Genomic DNA, 23,618 nt, shown 5'->3' with positions numbered 1-23,618 from the left:
TTGGGCTCTCTGCTCAGTGGGAAACCTGCTTCTCTCTCTCCCACTTCTCTCTCTCCCACTCCCCCTGCTGTGTTCCCTCTCTTGCTGTGTCTCTCTCAGTCAAATAAATAAATAAAATCTTTAAAAAAAAAAAAAAAAAGAAAGAAAGAAAGAAGACACCATCTGAAGGAAAAAGAGCTGATTCTGATTAGGAGAGACAACAGACAGACATTATAGAGCTTCCACTCAGATCAGAACCTGAGGGCTCCCTCTTTCCTACCCATTATGTTTTGCCTCCACGGAATAAATTTGGAGCAGGGAACCTAGAGAGGGAGTCCCTTCCCTCCCTTTCCCCCCCACCCCATGGATATTTTGTCAGGTCTTTCTCTAGACAGCTAAGAAAGGTAAACATTTCTAACACTTAGGTATATTAAAGAAGTTACACTTAACTATTTTAAGGAAGTTATTTGTTGTTTGATTTTTTTTCTTTTTTCATTTTAAAGATAGTTGGGTGAAAGCATGGCCAAGCTCACCTTCTCATTCATCACAGTAATGTGCATGGATGGCCCAACCTGAACCCCTACTCAAGGCACAGCCACTACTCACCTCATGGCAGCCTATTCTGTTTGCAGACAAATTACACAAAGGGAAATAAGCATTCTCCTGAATGCTGACCCTGTAACTTCTACATGTAAAAAACATGGAGCCTGAGTTCCATCAAGGATGACTTAAGGGTGTCTGTGAGAGATCATTCACCAAAGTAGGAGAGTAATCTCCTACCAAGGAGCAGTTCTAGCTGAGAAAGCTTTTCACAAGCCAAAAAACTATTTCCATCTAGCTTGTGCTTTTGAAGTACCTAGAGGAGGGCAGCTTGCTCTAGTCGTGGGAAGATCTTCAGCTTCACAGTTAAACAAACCCAGATTAAATCCCACAACTGCCACCTTAACCCTCAGCATTATTAAAGGAAATATTAGGACCTACTTTGCTGGAGTGTTTTAAGGATTCTGTTTGATCTCTGACATAAAGAATTCGGCAGAGTGTCTTGTTACTTCCCTGACCTTGCCTTTCCTTTTGTGCTGGTGACTGTGGTGTACACAAAAGACAATCCAGGACTTACAGATGTGGAGCCATGAGCACACAGAATGAGATGGTACTTGATCTGTGCAATGTGCTTCCAAATCCACACTGGTCTTGAGCTGGCCTGAGATATAAAGTACATGACAGAATTCAGAAAGGCTTGAAGTCACTGAAAAAATTCTCAAATGTTTTCATTCCATAAAATCCATTTTCTCCTCTACTGTCTGTGGATAAGTCTCATGAGTACACACAAATATACACCAATTATTGCAGTGCTTCTGTCACTTAAAAATGGCAGTATCTTTTGCCTTGTCCAAGAGAAGAGAGAGAGGAGAGTGAATGGAGCAAGGAAGGAAGAAAAGGAAACTACCATCTTTCAAGTACCCACAGTGTTCCCTCCTCTTACTGAGTTCTTTCATGTAGCTGTATAAAGTGGGTATAATTATTCCTATTTTAACAGATGAGAACAGAGAAGCTCAGAAAAGCAACTTTACCAAAAGTTGCACCCTTTATAAGTAGGAGTGCTGGCATTTAAACCTTGACTTTCTGACTCTCTGTCCAGAGGGAGGGAGAAAGGGAGTTCACTGAAGATCCACTTCAATGATGTTGAAAAACTGGTGTGCCCTGGTGTCTTCCGGACTTTTCACATAAAGATGTCCAGTGCAGTACAGAAGAAAGAGCGTGAGCTTGGGTGGGGAAATATGCCTACACCCAGATCCTGGCTCTCACCTTATCCTCCAGCTGTATGACCTGGATATCCACACATGGCTACCTTCAATCCAGTGCTTTTGTCCAAGGAGGATATAAAGTGCAATGGGTAGCACAGAAAACCATAGGGGAAAGGAGGGAAAACCGAAGGGGGTGGGGGGAATTAGAGAGGGAGACAAACCTAGAGAGCCTATGGACTCCAGAAAACAAACTGAAGGTTTCAGAGGGTAGGGGGTAGGGGGATAAGGTAGCCGGGTGATGGGTATTAAGGAGGGCGTGTGTTGTGATGAGCACTGGGTGTTGTATGCGACTATTGAATCATTGAACACTATGTCAAAAACTAATGATGTACTGTATGATGGCTATCTTAACATAATAAAAAAATAGAATAAATAAATTATGCAAGCAAATTTAAAGCTACGAAAAAAAAAAATAAAGTGCAGTGGAAATTCTGAAGTATCACTGAGCAGAACGGAGTGGTGGTAGAGAGGAATGGCTTGGAGTGTGGGCCCCCATAACAGACAGGCTCGACTTCTAATTGCAGCTCTAGTAGACAATAAAACATAGTAGTCAAAAACAGACTCTGGGCTCTTGTCCCCGCTCTGACACTTACTAGCTCTTCCCATTCTCTCTCTTTGTCTCAGCTTCTTCATCTGAAATGCTTACAATAAAAGTATGCACACCAAGAAGTTGTTGTGACCCACGTACTGTTGAAATATATATACAGTATTCAGCACAGCCCCTGGTGCATTTGAGACACTCACTAAGTGATTACTGCTTATTACTATCTCTGCTATTACCAGGTACCTGTCTTGGGGCAAGTTATTCTCTGTGAGCTTCAAGCACTTCTTCTGTAAAATGAGAGTATCATCATATCCACTTCAAAGGAGTGTTTATGACAATTCAGTTGGAAACTGAAGCTTGCTTAACACCATTTTTGTAGTCATTTTTATTAGCTAGATGCTCTGATGTTCATTTCTTCTTTGGACCATGATGCTCTTCAAATAAGTCTGTAGCTCTGAGTAATTTCCTGAGGTAGAAACGGTGGTATTCATAGTTATATCTCAAGTAAAGAACTGTTTTATTCTTGGCGCCTTCAAAATCAAGAGTGCATCTAACGCGCACAGCCTTCTTCTTCAGGGGTGACTCTAGAACATTCCCCCTGTGCCCCCTTCATTCTCATATTGTTCAGGAAAGTGTCTAACTCAGAAAGTCAGAAAATGCTCTCTGCCTTCCTCCAGGCAGAACACGTAACCACTATATTTCCACATAAAACATCACTGCAATTTTCAGCTCTTTCCAATAATCTTCCGAAATTGAGTGGCTTCTCCACATCTCTCTCAACACTAACTTAATTTGTGTTAGTTTCAAAATAACTGAACACGAATGTACCTTGTCCTTCCTTGAGATATCTTTGATTAAAGTTATAATATCTTCTCCCTTGTTTTATTTAACCTCTATGCCATCTGGGTCTCCCTCAATCTTAGGATCAAGATAAGATTGACTCAGAGCACGCCTATGCATGAAATTTAGCACCTCTCTATCCCAGCATCATGTCCCAAGATTTCTTCAAATTTGGGGTACACTAAATTCTCTGGCTCTGAGCTCCCGCTCCTGTTTTATCAGTGTTGGGATTGTGGATTTTCAAAAATTCATTCAGCAAATATTTACACCCCCCTGTCTGTGTCAGTCACTTTTCTGGGACTCTTCATAATTGGCACTGAGCCAAACATACGAAGTCGCTCCTCTGTTTTCTCTCCTTCTTCCACACCTTGTCATATGAATGTAGAATTTGGCTCTATTCCTCAATTACAAGCAAAAAGACTGCATCTCACAGAAGGTGTTTGTATCTCCAACAGATATTACTGAGCTTTGGGGTCATAACTGGAAGAGGAGGGAGGTTGAGGAGCGGACTAACTTGCCACCAAATATTTCTTTTAATTATGCAGGGTTTTTTAAAGTTTATTTTTTCTTGTAGCATTCTCTACACCCAACATGGGGATTGAACTCACAATCCCAAGATCAAGAGTCACATGCTCTTCCAGCTGAGCCAGCCAGGTGCCCCTAATTTATGCAGTTTTTCAAGCCAATTTTCTTTCTCTCCTTTCTCCCTCTTCCAAACTGCTACTAAATTTCAATACAAAGTAAATGTGATTTCCACCACCCCCACAAATGACTTTGCAGAAAATATGAAAAGTTCATGCTTGAGCCATAAACTCATAATAGCCTTTTCCTTGGGAACTAAAATAAGATCAAACGGTTTTAAATTATCACTGCTAAGAGCTCCATTGAATCCTTAGCCAGGAGCCACTCCTAGTCTGCCTGGGATGTTGATAGAAGGGTTTGGGAAGGAGGAGTTTGGAAGAAACCTCAAAAAGTCTTAGGTAGGCAGGACTGTATATCATCTATTCATCCATTCATGCCTTCATTCATTCACTCAACAAGCTTTTCACTTAATACCCCCGAATACGCAAGACACTGAGCTTGTGGCAACACAAAACAGAATGTGAGACTCAGTGTCCAATTTCAAGGACATCGCCGTTTAGACTTCCACAAAGAAGAATGGTGATTGAGCTGGATCTGGAAGAATACATGGAATTCAACAGATAGTGATGAGGAGATGGGAATTCCAAATGAAGGAAATAGTATCTGCAGAGACCAGAAACTTCCATCCATACAGCCTTATCTAGCATGGTGAGTGGCGCAGGAGAGCTAGTGAGTGAGGAACTACAGGAGAAGTGGTGGAGAGGATCCTGCAGATCTAAACAGAGATACAGGCATAGAGAGCCCCTTCCCTCAAGAACATTCCATGATGCCAGGCAACTCTTACTGTTTGGATGGTCTTCTGTGGAGATTGATGCCCTGAGGAAACTGGACATTCTGAAAACCATGTTTGCACTTAATGAGACATTAACTCTCAAGTTATTAAATAAAACTCAGGTTATTAAAATGAAAGTCCCAGTCCATATATTTTTTGTAAACCCTTGCTCTTGCCCATGCAGTATCATATGGAGATAAGCCTTATTTATAAAAGATCCCAGAGTCCTGAAGTACATAATTTCATTGTTCATTTGGAGAAGAGGAAAGACGTAAAAATATTAATATCGTACCATATGATTTTGAAATAAAACTATAAACCTTCGTAGAATTTAAAACTGAAAAAGATGAGTAAAATTCTACAGTACTAATTAAGAGAGACCTAAATGGACAATAAGTTCCATAATGGATGACTTCAAGTTAAATTCTTAAAAAACTGTCAGTCACTGTCTTTTACTGTGACATAGTTTATGTCATTTTTATAACTGAAATCACTATAATATTAAAATATCCAAAGACAAGAAATACATTTCTATTTCTAATTAAGTCTTCTCTAAGACAATGAGCACTTTTTTTAATGAGGGAGGAAAATGCAAACTTCATTTTCGCTTTCCAAAGAAAAGGTCAGAATCACTCTAAGCCTACTGAAATAATTGTTTTTTAAGTTGTTGGAAAGGTCAGGCAGAAAAAATTTTTCTGGAATTTCTAAATGTTGATGACTTTAACATGGAAAGTTCTACAACAGAATATATTGATATATTTTCACTAAAATTTAAAATCTCTTAAAGCACATTTGCAATGAGATCTTTACAAATACTTATTGTAGATGGAAATAACATTAGAAAATGAATCTCACTTTTTTATACTGTTGAATTAAATCGACCATGATATGGATATGGATATAGATATAAATATGGATAGATATACAATACATACATTTAAGGATGATAGATAATATATATACACATATATATATATTACACCTAAAAGCAACTGAGATCCGTGATGATGAACAGGGGAAAAACAGGAAGTAGGCCTTTAAAATAAGTGATCTTCTTTATGGTAACATTTGAGAAAAGGCAGTGTTTAAATACCAGACATTAAAAAGAAGTTTCTGTGTTTTTAGTCTAGTAAAATACCACAACATTTCTATTAACCAGAACACTCAGGGCCATTTGTGTGTCCTTCAATTAAGGAAATTTTTCATCACATCAAGATTGACTAAGGCGGAGGGGGCTTTTTTAAAGTGGCAATATTTCCAAACTGTCTTACTGTTTCTTTCTAGATCACTAAGTACAGAGTACTATACCTAATTTTTCTTTGAAGGATGGGGATATGAGAGGCCTCAGGGCTATTACTCAGTGCATCTTTCCTGACTGAAGAGTCCCCAGGTGTCAGAGATGGGCTGAATAGAGTGGCTGTGGGACACAACTTGAAATCTTCAGAATCCTTCAAATGAACTTATTTGATTGTAATTTTTATTCTAAACATGAAATTTTCTGGAAAAATTAATTGAGAAAGCTGGTTAGTTAGGTTTTTGTTTTACTGTACATGAACAAACTAATTGGCTAGAAGGAAATAATGTGGCATTGTGAGTGGAGGGAGAATTACAAATTTTAGACAAATTGATTTTGATAGGTGTTTAAACAATTTGGAGCTTTCTTCAATTCAGTGCTTATAGGAATAGCTTAAGTAGAGAATCTGAGACCTCTTATATTTTCTGGGAATCTTTTAAAAGCTTAATAAAATTTGGCATATGTTGAAATGAGAACAACTAAGATCTTCAAGTTAAAGAAATTAACTTTTTTCTGTACATATAACATCAACCTACAGTTAGTATTAATTTCAGTCTGTCTAATGAAATATCTGTATCATGTAGTTGCTTTTATCTTTGAACCTAAAAGACCATAATGCATTATTTAGCAGGACGAAATGAGGTTAGGCCAAATCTCTTTTAAATGTTAATTTAATCTATTTTTATATATATTTGAGATTTCAGAGGAAGAAAATGTAGAGGATAGCAAAGAATCTATTTTTAGGAGATTTGGAAAAAATTCATAGGCAACTTAAAATTAGCATTATCAAATTACTCTTCTGCCTATTTATAGTTACTTGGAACACAGATTATGAACATATTTCCAGTAGAGACATACAATATGCCTGAAGCAGACAATAAAAATGACCCAACACCTCCAGGAACTAAATGGTCCACCAAGCTGTTCTAGTTCTTCAGAAGTAGAAATAAGATATGAATATGATACCTATCTATAATTCATCAAAAAAAAATGAAATAATTAGTAGAAATACATATTTTTGTTTTGGGGGGGCGTTTTTTGTTTTTGTTTTTGGTTTTTTTGTACTGTCTTGATTTCATTCTCCATTGCCTTTGAATTTTTTTATTATTATGTTATGTTAGTCATTATTAGTTTTTGATGTAGTGTTCCATGATTCATGTTTGCGTATAACACCCAGTGATCCATGGCATACATGTCCTCTTTAATATCCATCACCAGGCTTTTGAAACTGCTGGAAATGTTTCAGTAATCTCAAAGTCCTCCGTGTTGAATCCTCTTTTAGACCTTGAAAGTTGACAGTCATCTTTGTTATTGTGATTACATAACTTCGTTTAAATACACTTCCTGATATGACTCTATATTTGTCAATCCGAGAGCACGTAAAACACTCTGTGACTTCATCAGCAATCTAATGGCACCTTGGGGTTTTGCAGTTGCTGCTTGAATGACCCAGATCTAGACTTGCCTTGGATTTCTGTTGTTAAGGGAAGTTCATTAACTTTTTCATTTCATTATGATGTGACATTATTAAATTACTTTCAAAGTAATAAATAGTTCTTTCAGGTACTATAGACACCCAGATACATATGGAAAATAATTTACTTAGCTCATGGAATTTGACTGATTTGTAGAATGGTTAGAGCCTATTGAATGCTTCCTTCCTTACCTATTTGATCATCACAAAATCCCTGCAAAGTCAGTGAAGCAGTTATTAGTACCATTCTCACTCTTAACCCCGAGAAAACAATATTCTGTGCCGTAGATCACACAAGAACGTTAAGTGTTGTTTCTGGGTCTCAGACCCAGCGTTTCCAACTTCGTATCCCATGCTTTGTCAACACAAACCCCGTAGTTAGCACGAGCCTCTATAACCACATGTATGTAAAGCCGCGTTGCCACACACCAGAGTTAGGGTATCCCTTGGCAACTCGGAGTTGATAGGCAAATGGAATAACACCAGAGAAAATGTAGAGACTTGAACTATTTCCTTCCCTTTCTGGTTTGTCAGTTGAAGGAGAATCTCCAAAAAAAGAACCATGTACTACAGAGTGTGGGGCATGAGCCTAGACTCAATACAGACCCTGGCTTCAAACCCACTGGAATACTGACTAGCTGAATGGCCCACCTGGCTGTCCTCTTAGTCCAGCCTCTTGTGTTCATGGGTGTCAGTACATGGTGGGTGACAGAACTGAGAGGTGGCTTTTCCTTTTTTAATAGGCCCTTAAATAGTAGCTTCAGGAGCAAATTTCATGCGTCTATTGGTATTTATAACCATGTCCCATATTTGGGATTAATCAGAACTATGATTTTAGCCAGAAAGTTTGACAGAAGAGTAAAATGAACTGGTATATCATCTGCATAATAATATAAATGTGAGTTACAGATTTACGGTGATTAGAAAGAGGAAAACTGACTTTATTTAAAACATTCAAGCACTCCAGGAATCCTGATTCCTTTAAAGTGCCCTACGGATATCGTCCCAAGCTGACGTCCTCATACAGAACAGTAAAGGCTGTCTCTGACAGCCAGAGACAAGCTGTAAGCTCAGCCCCAAAATAAACTACAGACATGCAAGAGCTTTTGGGAAAAACAAAAAACTACCTGTGATACATGGTTATTTTCCAATTGTTCTATTTTTTCAATTGTTCTATATTTATATACATATCGTTTATTTTAATTGATGTGCATACAAACTAATTGAAGTCTCTAAGTCTCTAAGATATAATTTAATAAGCTTTTAGTTGGGAATAAATAACTTGCTTGGAGCATTCAGATTTTGAAATTCTTTGAAAAATGTTTTTTCACAAGAAAATTCTTTTCAAGAAGCTCCAAACTATAATTTGAGGTTATGTGGCTAAAACCTCAATTCAGTTTGAGAAGGCATAGCTCCTGCTGGCATGAGCTGACCACTCCAGGCACAATCTTCATTTGAATTTCTTTTAGGCAATTTTCCCTGACAAGTAGGTCATAGTCCCTGACAGGACACTACCATAGTGGCCAATTGTGGCCACCTGGGTTTAGAATTTCTAATTTTCAGTATCTACAAGTCATTTTGATCAGATTAGAAGTAACAAAAGGAATTAGCTGAGACAGCTTTGTAATAACCCTGTTACTTACTGAATTGTCTTTGGATATTTCTATACAGTTTACTGAGGTACCGAGGTAAGACCACTTTGTGTGATCTTTCAAAAAGTACTTGTTTAGTTACTCTGTTAGTTTATTGGGGTGTCCATAACAAAGTACCACAGGCTATGTGGCTTAAACAAAAGAAATTTATTTTCTCATAGTTCTGGGGGCTAGAAGTCTGAGACCACGGTGTTGGCAGGGTAGGCTTTGTCTGAAGCCCCTCTCCTTGGCTTCTAGATGGTTCTCTTCTCCCTATGTCTTCATGTGATCTTTCTTCTGCATCCTAATTTTCTCTTCTTAAAAGAATACTATTTGTATTGAATTAGAGTCCACCTAATACCTCATTTTAACTTAATTACCTCTTTAACCATATCTCTAAATATAGTCACATTCTGAGGTATTGGGAGATAAGCCTTCAATGTATGAATGTGAGGGGAAAACACAACTCAGCCCATAACAGTTATTAATGACAACTAATTAGAACCTGGTTCCTCATTATCCACTGTTGGTAGACTCAGTGTCCCCATCTTGCTTTCTGTTCCTTGATTTCTGTGCTTTGTTATTAGTCCCTTTAGGTTTAGGTCATCCCAACCCTGGTCTTTGTTTATTGGCTGCAGAGATTCAGATTTACTTGGCTCATGGATAAGACCTTTATCCATTCGGTGACTGTTCCCTGCCCCTGTTGCTATTATTGAAGTCTGTTTACTCTCTATAGGGCTATTTTTCAGCTCTTTGCACCTCTTCTGTTCTCTGTGGTTTCTGAACTCAAATTCATTACAATGTTTTCTATATTAGTCCAAAACCAGAAACAACCCAAATGTCCATCAGTAGTAGAATCGGTAAATTGTGGTATATTCAGATGATGGGATACTGCACAGTGGTGAGCATGTCATAACTATTTAGTCCACACATGAATCTCACAAACATAATATTGCGTCTTTGCCACCTATCTCATAAGGACAATTAGGCCATGGAGTCCATGAGCTCAGCAAGAACAGTTCATAATTAATTAATATTTATTAAATACATACCTTGTAATGGGCACCGTGCAAGTGTTTTTATAGATACTCTTATTTAACTCTCACATATTTATGAAGGAGATAGTTTTTCTATCCTATTTTCAGAAAATAACATGAAGGCTTTGAGAGAATAATTTATAAAAGAGAGAGCTGGGCTTAAAACTCCTGTCTTCTGACTCCAGTCCCGGTATTGGTGCCCACATGTTTCCTAGCCATCTGTCTTTCTCTTCCTCTGATCTTGGAGGCTGCACTGGGTCCATTCGCTGGTAATTGCCTCAACCACACCTGGCCACACCTCACTGGAGTTCACAGCTCCAAGATTCCTCCATACTTTCCCTACCTCTTGACCAAAAGGTGAGGGAGACTATTCATTCCCTTTCAAGGAAGGGGGAGGTATTAGGGAGGAGCCAACCCACACACTGCCAGTGACTCTGAGGACAGTCGAGATAAGCAGAGATGACAGAGTCTGATCCAGAATTACAGAATAGGAATTCCCAAAGCCTCAGCTTCTCTCTTGGAGCTGTTTGAGGGAAGTCAGGCAGATGGAGTACCTTAGCTGAGACTTTCTTGGCTAGAATTGGCCTAGTTTCTATAATTTACTTTTCTTACATTTTATCAACAAAACTGGGGCATTTGGTGACTGGAGAACAAGCTGGTAAAAACCCTGCACCTGCCAGAAAATGAGGAATGCCGCGAAGAAGGCTACTGACTACTTGGGCTACAAGGCCTCAATACTTGTTCATCAATTAGTAACAGAATTTGCCTGAAACATTAATAAAGGGGATGAATTCCAGCTCACTAGCTAACAGTCCTTCCCGAGCATGAACACAGATGCAGTGTAATTCTACCTTGGGACATCTGGATGAATTTGCTGTCTCAAATTCAATAACTTGGTAACAATATACTTATTATGTGGTCTTTTCATTCATTTTGACAAGAAGGTGGGGAAGGCATCGAACCCCTGATAAGTAAATTTCACAGAAACTGTTCCATGGTCTTAACCACATATTTACCTACAGGGATTCTTATTTATTGTATTTATTTTGGAAAATTTTCCAGTCTTAGAAAATCTGGGAAAGATAGGAATGATAAAGACACCAAATTTTTGTGCATGGTTCCTCCGAAGTTTCCTTACCACCTTCCTTCAACATTCGAAGATCTTATATACTACACCAGCTTGTCTACTTGCATACACTTAGAAACCAGACCTCAAGACCTCTTCTAATTCATCCCAGAAAGAGGCCCGGTCTCAACTTCCCTACCCCTAAAGTACCATTGATTCAGACTAGTCTAAGCAACTACCAATATTGGTGATGAATGATTATCATAGCACTTCACTTTGTTTTGAGTGTTGAGACATCCACCCATTTGTGCAAGTAAGATTCAAGTAGTCCAGAGTACTTGTATTTGGGGAAACATTTTCGAAAAGAAAATAATAACAAAGTAATTTTAGGACTTTGTGTCTCTAGTTGTTTTCCTTCCTCTTAAAAATAACCCCAGAGGGTGCCTGGGTGGCTCAGTGGGTTCAGCCTCGGCCTTCAGCTCAGGTCATGATCTCAGAGTCCTGGGATCAAGTCCTGCATCAGGCTCTCTGCTCAGCAGGGAGCCTGCTTCCCTCTCTCTCTCTGCCTGCTTCTCTGCCTACTTGTGATCTCTTTCTGTACCAAATAAAAAAAAATTTAAAAAACCAGAAAAGTACCTTGTTTAACAAATCATGTGAGATATTTAATAAGGAACTGAAAATAATAAGAGTAACCTTTAATTAAGATTATATTTTCATTTACATATTTCACATAATCATTAAAAGCCTCTCAAATATAAATATATTTATAAAAATATAAATGTAAATGACAAATTTGGGGTTTATCATACAAAAAAAAGAAAACAACACCTCATTCTACATTTATTTCATAATTATGAAATTTGTATCATTTATGTCTTCCTCAGTATAAGGCTAAGCAAGGTCAAAAGAAAACAATTTATTTAAAGTCAGACCACCATAAGAATGAAAAAGCTAAAAAAAATTATAAAAAAAAAAGAATGAAAAAGTTGCTTGTAGGTGCATAATAGAGAAGCTCAATATTGAGATAATATAGGTTCTAAGTAATTTAGAGCTATATCAATCAGAATAAACCTGTAGTAAACTTTACTAATTCATAACTAGTTATAGATGAAAGAGAACTGAATGCTATTACCTTGACCATTTGACAAGAAAGCTTGCTAAGCTCACAGAGTTAATAAATAAGCCTCACGGACACAGTGAGAGTGAGATGAGAAAATGTTTAACCTTCTCAACAGAGCAAACAAATGACAGATTGTGGACAAATGGATCTCTTTAATTAAAAATAAGTCTTATCTGTCCTTCAAAGCAAATTTTAAGCATCTTTACTTGGCAACACTTTATTAATATTAATGAATTTTTATTAGATGCTTGAAACTATTATTTATTTAAATCTCTAAGATTTATCTAATTCAGAATTCACTTCTGTCAAAGTTGGCCATATTATGTGATTGCAGTGTCTTAAATAATTTGAAAAAAGCATCCAATATTTGTATTTATTAAGTAAACTTGAGTGTCTATTGCTATATCTAATCATGCAAAACAGCTCAAAAGAAATAAACATGACCTCTGCCCACTCAAGGCAGTTTCATTGATGAGACACAATCAAAAAACATCTTGTAAAATAAGAATTATAACCAGGTCCCTAGGTGAAGCTTAAGCTTCATGCACAACTCAGGAATTTGGAGTACCAGGCAATTCTCTTCCTCACTTGAGGAACAGAAATTGGAAAAACTGGCAAGGAATACTGTGGAACCAAGCTGATGACTCTGGTCATTGAGGGCTGGTTTTGGTTTTGTTTTTGGTGTTTTGGTTGTTGTTGTTGTTGTTGTTGTTGTTGTTGTTGTTTAAATAAAAGTAGAGACACAAGTTGACTCAACTTCTTCAGAAATATTCCTGGATGGTCAGGAAGATGCCCTGAGGCAGGAGAGAATAAAGTGCTTCACCTTGTCGTCTGGTGGAGAGATTACATTTTCAGAATCACATCAGTTTTGCATGCCAACGTCTTCTGCCTCAGGCCTAAATGTTCCAGGTTTTCTGAGTGTGTTTTAAGGACTACTGAAGTAAAAGCTACTGATCAGGCACCCAGTAAGGTTTGTAAGTAGTGTGAGGGGAGACTCCCTGAATCCTAACAAAAATAGTGAGAGCAGCAGCAGTACCAAAGGGGTCTGTAAGGGTGGGCGCAGCCATGATGGATGGAGCTGTGTGGGTGGTAGAAGGAGCCAGGGCCAAAAATAGAGCAGCCCGGGATGACAGAGAGCAGCTGCAGGGACAGGATCACAGCCCTGGGGATGCCACACTGAATGCTGAGAAGACACAACCCAGGATCAATTTAGGCATTAGGCACTATGGACACAGTACACAGAGCCCAAGCTACTTTTAAGGGCCCATAAAAATATTTTAATTTCAATCTCTCTTAAAAACAGAACCCCCAAAATGACTGTTAGAATAACAAATGTGTAACAATAAATCCAGTCTGGATTGTATTTGTCTTTATACCAACACAGTCATAAGACATGATTTTTAACTTTTTTTATGGAGAAAGGGGACCCTGAAGGCAAAAGTATTAGGACCTGTGAAAGCCATCATATCCTCTGCACCAACCACTTAGGCCAAAGAAAATAAATGTGGATATGGGTGGGCTTGGAATGCTGGTAACTTTTGTGGATAGAGGTTTAGAGTTAAAGACCATGGAGATTGTTTAAAAAAAAAAAAATAGACCATAGAGATTATTATCCATGACTTTCTCCCACCCAGTCTCCCCCCTCCCCACCACATGCAAAGTCTAGAAGGGTACAAGAGAAATGCACATGACAGATGCCACGGGCACAACAGTAATATGGTAGAATGCAAGACTTCCTAAATTTCCTAGGATAGGTGACTACAGTAGAGTGCACCTGTCATCTGGCAAAACAATGCTGTGGAAGAAAAACAGGATGGTAGGGAAGAACTAAATGGAGGCTCAAATGGAAACATTCTTCTTAAATGCCCTGTGTCATTATTTTAAACAGAGAGGCAATTTGTTCACTGCAACTTGGCTCTCCTATTAAGGAATCAAAAATCACATTATTTCTAGCTACAAACATATCCTCGAGGCAATAGTGAATTCATTATGATTTATGAATTCCACATATGAATCTCTAGTTAAGAGAATTCTGCCCTTGCTTCCTAATTATTTACATCTAAATCTGTGCTTCCTTCTGTATAATCACAGAAACAAGAATGGGACCAGTATGCCGAGATCTGGTTCTACTTGTAACACTTTTAACATTTAGAGAATATTCTGTTGCAGGAGGAGGATGGGTGTGAGTTGACTGTAACTCTGAGAGAATCAGCATGGTCTGAGCCCTCCTCTATGTTGGAAGAAAGCTACAGGAACACACAAAATGGGAAAGGACACAATATGGTAGGCAGGGATCACCGGCGTTCAGAGGACGCTAGGAAGCATTGCTCCGACATTTTCCCAGGCTGGGAGTTTGAAGACAGCATGACACTTACCATGACATTTACCTTTCCAAGTGAAAGAAGGTTATCCTGGCTCTGCACATCAGAAATTAGCCTTTTTTGTGGCCAGTTTCCTGCAGGAATGTTTAAGTCCAGGGTCCAGAATTTATGAGATATACAATTTTCAGCTATATGCAAAACCGAATATCATTTCATTTCAAACAGTGTTGTTGAAATAATATCAATGGCAGGTATTTGCTTGCATACATGTATATATGAAGAAATGTATGTAATACATTCATAATTATAAAGTTGATGGTAGTTTGCCTATTCTTAAAACATTCATCCTAAAACATGTTTACTCTCCAATACTGTAAATATGAAACATTGAGAAAATCCACGAAAATGTCAAGGTTGTTATTTTTATTTTTTATGCCTGCTTTTTCTCAATTTTTGGCAATAGCATGTATTAATTTTTAGAATTTAGACAAAAGAAAGTCTATTTTTTAAATTCATATATTAGATAATTTAGGGTTAGCTGAGATGTTTAGTATTGTAATCTTTTACTTTTCCCCTAATTTAGTATTTTTCCATTTCTTCTTTTGAATATCTCTAATGAAGACACTCTGGATTATTATTGATAGATTAGGAATGATAAACATAATTTTTAAATTACGATCTCCATAGTAGGAGTAATAGAATCTGTAACTAGAAAATTGCTTTTGAATGGGCCATGTAACTGTGGCATTGCATACTGTATTTCATGCACCCAAAATTTATCTGAGGAAAAATCCTAATAAAGATGTCATTTAATAGCATTGAGTTAACATTTAATAAGAATTAGAGTGATGCTACAACTTATAAACCTAATAAGATCTACAGAATAAAAAGAAGTATATATACATGAAATCTGTAGGTTAGTTTTCCACAAAGATAAAAGAAGCAAAAATATTTTGATCCCAGTATGCTCATGAGTGAAGTTATGGATGATTGATTCTTACTGACTGTTACACACTAAAGAAAAGATTTTTCAAAAAGTTTACTTAGATCCAGACTCTGTGATTACACTGAGAAATGGCTGCTTCTCAAAACCTAAGTGATATAAACAACCTGTACTTATGGCCATCAGTGAGGAGGACATGGGCGAGAAGGAAGCACATGGGCCGGGAGGCAGCTCAGCCACATACTAGCTTTGAGGCCTTGGCTAAATCACACCATCTCTGAGCCTCACTATCTACCTAGCAAAGATATCTTGTACCTCACAGAGCTTTCATGTGATCGTTTAGGTAAAAATAGGTAAAACACCTAGCCAGAGTGCCTGGCATATATAGCAGCTTCTCCAAATAATTTAGTTCCCCTCCCTATGAGACCAGCCTGCTGCCAGTACCTCCTCATCCAAAGACATCTGGTAGCTTCACAGCCTGAGAGGATCCTGTGATTTCAGTATTTTGTACTCTGTTGTTTATATACTATATTAACAGAGGGAGTGAGCCCAAATTGGGTTTTCTTAATAAACGTTAATATCATTCACCGTACTACCTGTGTTTCTTTCATTTATGCCTGGTCTTATAATAGAAGTTAATAAAAAGGTTATTCTCAAGAATTATTTGTTAGTACAGCGACTATTGACATATTTCACTGGGAAGGAAACAAAATGATAAAAGAAACCAAGAAGTATTGAAGAATTCTTACAACAAATCACCAAGAAAAAAACAGAAATTTCTCCACATGGTAATGTTTTCCAAACAGTCAAAACTATCTCAAGAAATTCAATAAGGAAGTGGGGAAAGGTGATTTTGAAGTATTATTTGAAAAGAAATTGGCTGAAATAAATTACTGGCGGTGTCCCAATGTGATAATCAACTTGTAACCTTTCTCTGTTCTTTTCTGTTATGCTAAGAATTACATAGAAGCATACAGGCTTAATGTAATCTAAATCCACTTATATGCTTGAGTGTGTATTTCATTATTGCCGTCTCTGTGTTGTTTCAGGTAATAGATTAATACTGAGTCTTCGGTGTGGTTATATTTAGGAAATTGTGCTTGAAGTCTGGATAATTATGCACATATAGTTGTTATGATGTATTAAGCCACTGACTTCAAAAAAGGAAAAAAACTTGTATGGGTGTATTACTGTAGGTCCTGTAGATCTGCTGACAAGCAAAAATGAATAGTTCCATGAATTGCCAAATCAATTCTCAGCCAGGTTTTGAATTCTAGAAGTGTTACCCCACAAGATAAATGGACAAATCAGAAATAACACAGCTTGATTTTAAGATAGCAGGTGGAGGTGACAATATGGTCTAAGAGAAATCTTGCTCTGATAGATGAGTGTATTCATTTGATTTGGCAGTGGGTTTAGACACTATATCTGGAACCATGGAGATGTCATTGTGGCAGACGTTCCCGTTCTGTTTTCATACTGTACCACACTTGTCCAACAGTGAGGCTCATGGGGTAATGACTCAAAAGTCAAAAGGCTATAAAGAAAAAAAGTTGCTAGCAGGCACTAACATGGGTGTCATGACTCTTTTCAGGTAGTAGGTGTAACCTTGAAGAAAAAGTGGCACTGTCTTCAAAAAAGTGACCTGACCCTGGCTTTGGTGGGTTTTTCTGCAAGAAATAAAAAGCACCGCATGTGTTTATTATACATCCTTTCTAGCTGACCACTGCTTTGTTCTAGAGTTCAGCATGAAAGGACTAATTTTTATTTTGTTTTGTTTTTTGTTTTAGTGAAATGGCATGTCCGTTGCTAATTCTAGCCATAATAGTTGCACATGTGAAAAATATCTATATATAGCTCATGATTGGTAGCATTTCAAATAAATGGTATATTGAAATATTGACCTGAAATTTTTTGAGATGCTTATCAATTGACATTTTTTTTCTTAGCGCAAGAACAGATTCTGAATTATTATTATTATTTTAAAATTATACCTTGTAACATTAGGTTTGTTCCTTTAAATATATTAGGAATTTAAATATAAGCATGCCACTTTGTTTATTGCTATATTATTAGAACTTCTTGGAGCATGGAAAGAATTCTTCACAAATGATTTTGCTCTTTTCAAAAAATAAACTGCAAAGATTTTTGTTAAAAACTGTATTTAGTCTGTAAATGAGTGTAGCTTTTAAAGCCTTATCACTTTATAGTATGTAATGTTTCATCCAAATAATTTTTATATTTTGAAAAAATGTTAAATAGTTTAATAGTGCCATAATAAATATTTTCCCAGAATGCAGAATTGTATGCATCTCTGTTTTAGGAAGTTCACATTGCTTCATAAAGAAAAAACCTGGGATTGTTATGCACCCCAATTTGTTATGCAGTAGATCATTGTCTTTCTTTATCTTTCCAGAAGTCAGTTATTTTAAGAATTGTGGCCTTATAAACTTTGCAGAATACATATGGAAATTACTGTTATATGTGCTAAATAAAATCTCAGTAGTTGATATCCCATTGTGGAGATAACACATTATCATTCAGTAATGCTAGTTCTGTTAAGTCAAAACAAACTAAAGGCACTTCCAGCATTGTAAAGAGATTCACACATTTTAAAATCTAATAACTGCAGAGAAAGTGTTTCTTTGTTTTCATTAATAAAACCTGCCACTCATTACATTTTAGAAAGGCAATGCCTGAGAAAATAGACAGTTTTGCTTCCTAGAGTAAACCTACCTTCTAAATACTTAAACCCTTGTGTGAGTCCAAGATCATAACATAATTTCATCCTTTTTTTGCTGCATGGAGACTATCAAGATTTATCAATCTCTGGAGTTAATACTGACTCTAGCTCTTAATTACCTTTCAGATAACAGACCCCCATATGTCCATTTTTTTAATCTTTGCCTATGATATCCCTATATGCTACATTTGTATTTTAAGTAGATTTAGAACACAGATACTCATATGTGCTTCTTAGTATAAAATTGTTTCTTTCGGGAGGCTTTGCCCAGAGACCTGAGAAAATGGAAGTTTTCGTTTTTAAAATGTTTAAAGAGTATTTAATTTTTACATAGTATAAGATGTTTCTAATTGGGTTATGAAGGTGATATTTTGGTTTTTTTTTTCCATTATTCACATCTACTCACAAAAACTTAATCCAGTAAACTAAAAAAACAGAAAGCCAGCATACCCCTTTATAGTCCAAAACTATGCTTGTATGAGACAAAAAATTGTGGGGATATATTTATCAGTGCTTCAATTATTTATCATCCTTTATTTATACCTAGATTCTTTGTGATCCTCTAATTAAAAGGCATTTCTAAAACCCTATTAAAATTCTTTGGTTTCAAAATTATTGAGAGTTGAAAAATTTTTCACCAAGATCATACCATCTCCACAAAATACACAAGCTGGGTGAATTTCTGGGATGTTAGGCTGTTGAAGAATTTTTAGAAGTTTTATGACACTTTTACTCTTTTTATGCCCCATCCACTAAAAAATGACAGAGTCCAGAGACCACCCAGCAAAATCCCTCTGGGGGAGTCAGACACTGATCCTGATCCCTATCTCGGACTCCTTACTGTCATGCAAAACATTTAAGGATGTTATAAGAACAGTTAGTAAATGAACTAGGCAATCCATAGTGTTTTTAAATCAATACTATAAAAATTATGTTCATGTCATGTAAATTGCCTTAAAATATATTATACATATAAAATACTATGTTAAAATTAAATATAATATGTCAGCTGTAAAGGTGAAAAAGTAGCTAACTAAAAGTTCACAAATAATCTCTTTTCAGATTTTGTGTGTTTTCTCCTCAGCCAAAAGCCTCAAGATTCACTTGCAGCAGCCTACCTCTTCATTTATGTTGGATTGCTCTTTAAACATTAGAATATCTTGTAATAAGTTAAAGATTTCTCCTGACACAAGTCATTGTTGATTTCACTGTTATAGGGAAAAGGCTCTAGGGCGGCAGATAAGGCTGTTGCCATGGTGATGAAGGAGATACCGAGGGAGGAGTCTGCTGAAGAAAAGCCCCTCCTAACTATGACATCACAGGTGGGCAGACCCATAGGGTTCCTGTAGGAAGCTGACATATGTTAATATATCAGACATTGTGATTTTTAACTAGCAAAAAAAAAAAACAAAAACAAAAACAAAACATTAACTTGAACCAATTTTTAAAAAACACAGTTTCAATGAAACAATTATACAATATAAAATGAAAACCAAAATTGCTAAAAAAAAGGAAAATTCCATCATTTAGTTATTTGTGGATGTTAATTTTCATTACTCAACTTTAGTTTTAAAAAAATGTATGTGCAAGTAAACCATGTTGCTACTTTATAAAGGAATCTTGTTAACAACTTTGGGAAAGAAATAACAATTAAGCTAATGGTACATTTGAACAACAACCAAAAAAAAAAAAAAATCAAATTCCTGTGAATAAATACAAGTTCTATTGTATACATATGTCAGTTTACCAGTAGAATATCTAAATTTTCTTAAATGTTAAATATATTTATGTTGTGACTATGCATACTACATATATGTCTATACATATTTATGTGGATAACTAATTTACAGGAATGAGCCAGAAGTCCCTGAGTCCCCATGCAGAAAATGGCATTTGTGACCTCTCGTATACTTAGTGACCTTGACAACAAAAATATCATCTCTATTATAAACGCATGAGAGCCATTTTCAGCATTTATTATAACAAGTATAGAAAAAAGTTTGCATTTGTATGCAAAGACACACTGAGACTGTGAATCCTGTATGTCCTCAGGGACTTTTGAAACACCCTGTAAAATCCACATAAATATGTATAATATACTCATCACCACTCTGTGGAACTATCAGTTTTAAATTCTTAAATGAAAAATATTTTTACTTGCATTTATCTTATAATTTAGATTAGATTGTTATCTTAAACATTTCTTTTTCTCTGTAATGCAATAGTAAATGCAGTGATTCAGTTCCAATTATATGAACATGTCTAGAATTCGAAACATGTCCATTTACAGTCCTCATGAAAGGCATTTATATCAAAAGCTAAATTATGGCAACTTATTTTTAGAATATCATCAGATCACATCCCCAGCTGCTGCCAACATGTGTGGTTTTAGTTTATTCTAAACACTGTGTTGTAAGTAATGAAAATCATAACAACATACAACAATCAAAATTGAATAATAAAAAAAGTTATCAAAGATTCCTAGGACTTTGGGATAAATTTTGTATTGTGAGTTTTTTAATCCATAAAGAAGAGATGCTTCTTCCCAATCACACAGAGTAGTAGTTAGAAAGAAATTTCTTCATATTTACCAAGGTCTCCATTCCCTACATAATTTATATAGTAAAACATATACAGTTTTACCTTGATCTAGCCTTTGTAGAATCTGTGTCCAAAATATTCAGCTCACAATTCCTCAGGTAAATGCTATGGGAGGTGAGAACTAGTTGGGAGTTCTTGGTTAATGATAGCCATGTTCATCAGTAGATAAGAGCTACCCAGAATCTCCATTGGCATAGTTGTGCTATAACATATCATTCAGAATATCACAAGTTAGGACAGGCTCCAGCACCCAAAATTCTTTTCCCTAAACCATGCATTGCTATGTGCTTTCCAGTAATCCCTTTCAAAGATCCAAAACTGCCATTATAACTTAAGCTTGAATTTAAAATTTAATGCAAAATAATATTTTTTATTTTTTAATTTAGAAAAGAAATTGTGATTATTACCGTTTTTTCATATTCAGAACATTTGTATGTAGCAAGTTCCTTCTTTAATCCCTGTCTAATGTTGCATTGACTGTTTTTGAGGTACTGATTAGAATTTTATTGCATGAAGATTATGTAATGCTTTCTTTGATGCATCATCTTCTTGTTGCATACTGGGTAGTTTATGAATCAGCAAACAGAGTTCTGATTCATAAAATGTAATGCACCTGTTGTGTTGATGACTTTATGGAATTTATTCAGTGACAGCTGTGATACAATTATTTCTCAGTCAAATGCAGCTTTATTAGTTGACATACTTTTTCCACTGTACACAAGTGGCTTCTTTCCTGCTATGCACCAGTGGCGTGCACAAGCCAAAAAGCAGCCGAATGATCTGGAAAAGTGAGTACTTCTCATAGCAGCCATAGCATCCAGTCTGTGCACCATACCACATTCTTACTTGTTATCTTGTGTGAATGTATTAGTGTCTTGAAATATGTTTGTCCCAGCATCTCCTATAAAGCCCCTTATGACATAGCACTACATACTACTGAATACATTGACTCATCTTCATCACTGGTATGTCAAAACCAGCTACTCATTCATAGATTCCAGATATGTCTGAAGCTAACTGCTGCTCTCTCAATAATGTCCTTAGGACAACCATAACTAGTTAAATACAAAGTAAGTTCTTGAAACCCTGGGTTCGTAACTTGTTTAATAACTGTTTGGTCAACAGGTTTTAAGTGTAGAATAGTTTATATTGAAGCATATTTTTGTATTATGTGATTATTACAATCACTTTTAGAGGGATTTAGCCAAACATACACCAGTGAAGTCATGTATAGTATGCTGAACAAATTGAACTAAAACAGAAGAGTTGGCCAGGTGACCTGAATTCAGAAATTTCTGGGCCCCTGAAAGTTGCTTTTTGTTTAATTCAGTTATTAATTCTGTATTAATAAACGTATGTCAAGCACTTCATAGAAGCTCAGGGTCATGCTGTCCTAGATGAACACCTTAAGTCAAGCAGTATGTAAACAAGTGTGCATTGATGAAAGATCTGAAGGAAAAACAATATGCCCTCAAGTCTTTGAAGGAAAACGGTTTCTCTAGGCCTGGGCTGTCCAGCACAGGAGCTACTACCCATATGTGGCTATTGAGTGCTTTGGGGCTCCCAACAATTGAGATGTGCTTAAAGTATAAAATACACACCCGATTTTGAAGATTTAGACCTAAGAAAAGTAATATAAACTATGGCATTAATAATGTTTTATTGATTACATGTTGAAATGATCATTTTTTGATACATTGGGCTAATAAAATACATTCTTAAAATTATTTTTCAACAGTTTCTTTTCAATTTTTTTGAAGTGGCTACTAGGAAAATTTAAATTATCAGGTTCTCACGGTAGTTCTATTGTACAGCACTCCTCTAGACTGTAATAAATTAATCCAGTTTGAGGACAGAAGGATCAACTATGTGCCAAAGGATTGATTGTGTCATAAAAAATTATTCTTCTTTATGAGAATGAAATTATGTTAGCAAATTTTTTTCTCATAAGGAACCATCAAAAGTTTCCATTTTAACCACATCCCCTGGTACTTCTTTTTAGCAAAATACATCCCATTCATTTTTTGTTACAGAGCATAGTATCTTAAAACTATGTATTTCAGATGTCTTCTTGTTAAGGGAATTTTTTTTTTTTTTTTTGCAAGCTCAGCCTTTGTGTTTCTATCTGTCCCCACTCCTTATACCTTGATACTGAAAATATTTTTGTGTCTGATAAACATAAAAAGAATAATGTCCTTGTTTGGAAAAATGTTCTCAGGGCTACTAAATATAACCTTGTTTGGATTTCTGTTACCAGCCTGATACAATTGCTTTATGTTCTCCCGCTTGCCTCAGTGTTGGTACTGCCCAAGCTGTAAACAGTAATATCTGTTCATTTCCCCATGGAGAGATTCACATTTTTAAGTCTAACTTTTCTGTCAAGAAAGTAGTTATAGTTGGTGGACATTTAGATCAATTCAAATAGTTAAAAGTGATTACATGGTTATCCTTTACTGGAAGCGCCCCTGGGACCCATATGTAGGAACATAGGTAGAGGGAGGGGAGCAGAGCAGAACCATTAGTACTATTACCAGCTCACAAGAAATTAATTCTGTCAAGTGTCAGAGTTACTATATATGACAAAACTCTCAAAGTATGAATACTTAAAGGAAGCATGCTAATGATCTAGTGAGTCGTCTTGTCTTTTCAATGGATTGAGTCAGTTAACAAAACTTATCATTAGTTTTGATAGGATCGCTATTTTGATGGGCATTGCACAAATTTCTAAACTTGCATAGGACTAACAAAGCCATAAACAAGTAGTGCAATTACAAAATTATGAATGAAAACCTACTTAAGAAATGAC

The 23,618-nt window shown here is 36.2% G+C and overlaps 1 protein-coding gene across 11 annotated transcripts in view; it reads left to right on the top strand.

Moving 5' to 3' along the window:
* The window catches only part of PEX5L (peroxisomal biogenesis factor 5 like), a 224,579-nt gene that overhangs the window by 112,327 nt on the left and 88,634 nt on the right, over positions 1–23,618 (top strand). For 5 of the 11 annotated variants that reach the window (XM_032875415.1, XM_032875410.1, XM_032875416.1 and 2 more), the window contains one exon: positions 19,429–19,533. The exons of 3 other annotated variants lie outside the window; for them this stretch is intronic. In XM_032875415.1, the coding sequence (XP_032731306.1) occupies positions 19,429–19,533 (105 nt within the window). Of the gene's footprint in view, positions 1–17,062; positions 17,129–19,428; positions 19,534–23,618 lie in introns of those variants that run through there. 3 more of the 11 variants (XM_032875413.1, XM_032875411.1, XM_032875408.1) reach the window with 1 other exon arrangement.

Source organism: Lontra canadensis, unplaced genomic scaffold (assembly GCF_010015895.1).
Source record: "Lontra canadensis isolate GAN:19392208 unplaced genomic scaffold, GSC_riverotter_1.0 scaffold56, whole genome shotgun sequence".
NCBI classification, from domain to species: Eukaryota; Metazoa; Chordata; class Mammalia; order Carnivora; family Mustelidae; genus Lontra; species Lontra canadensis.
The sequence above is the reverse complement of the archived record's forward strand: the minus strand, read 5'-3'. Positions and strand labels throughout refer to the sequence as shown.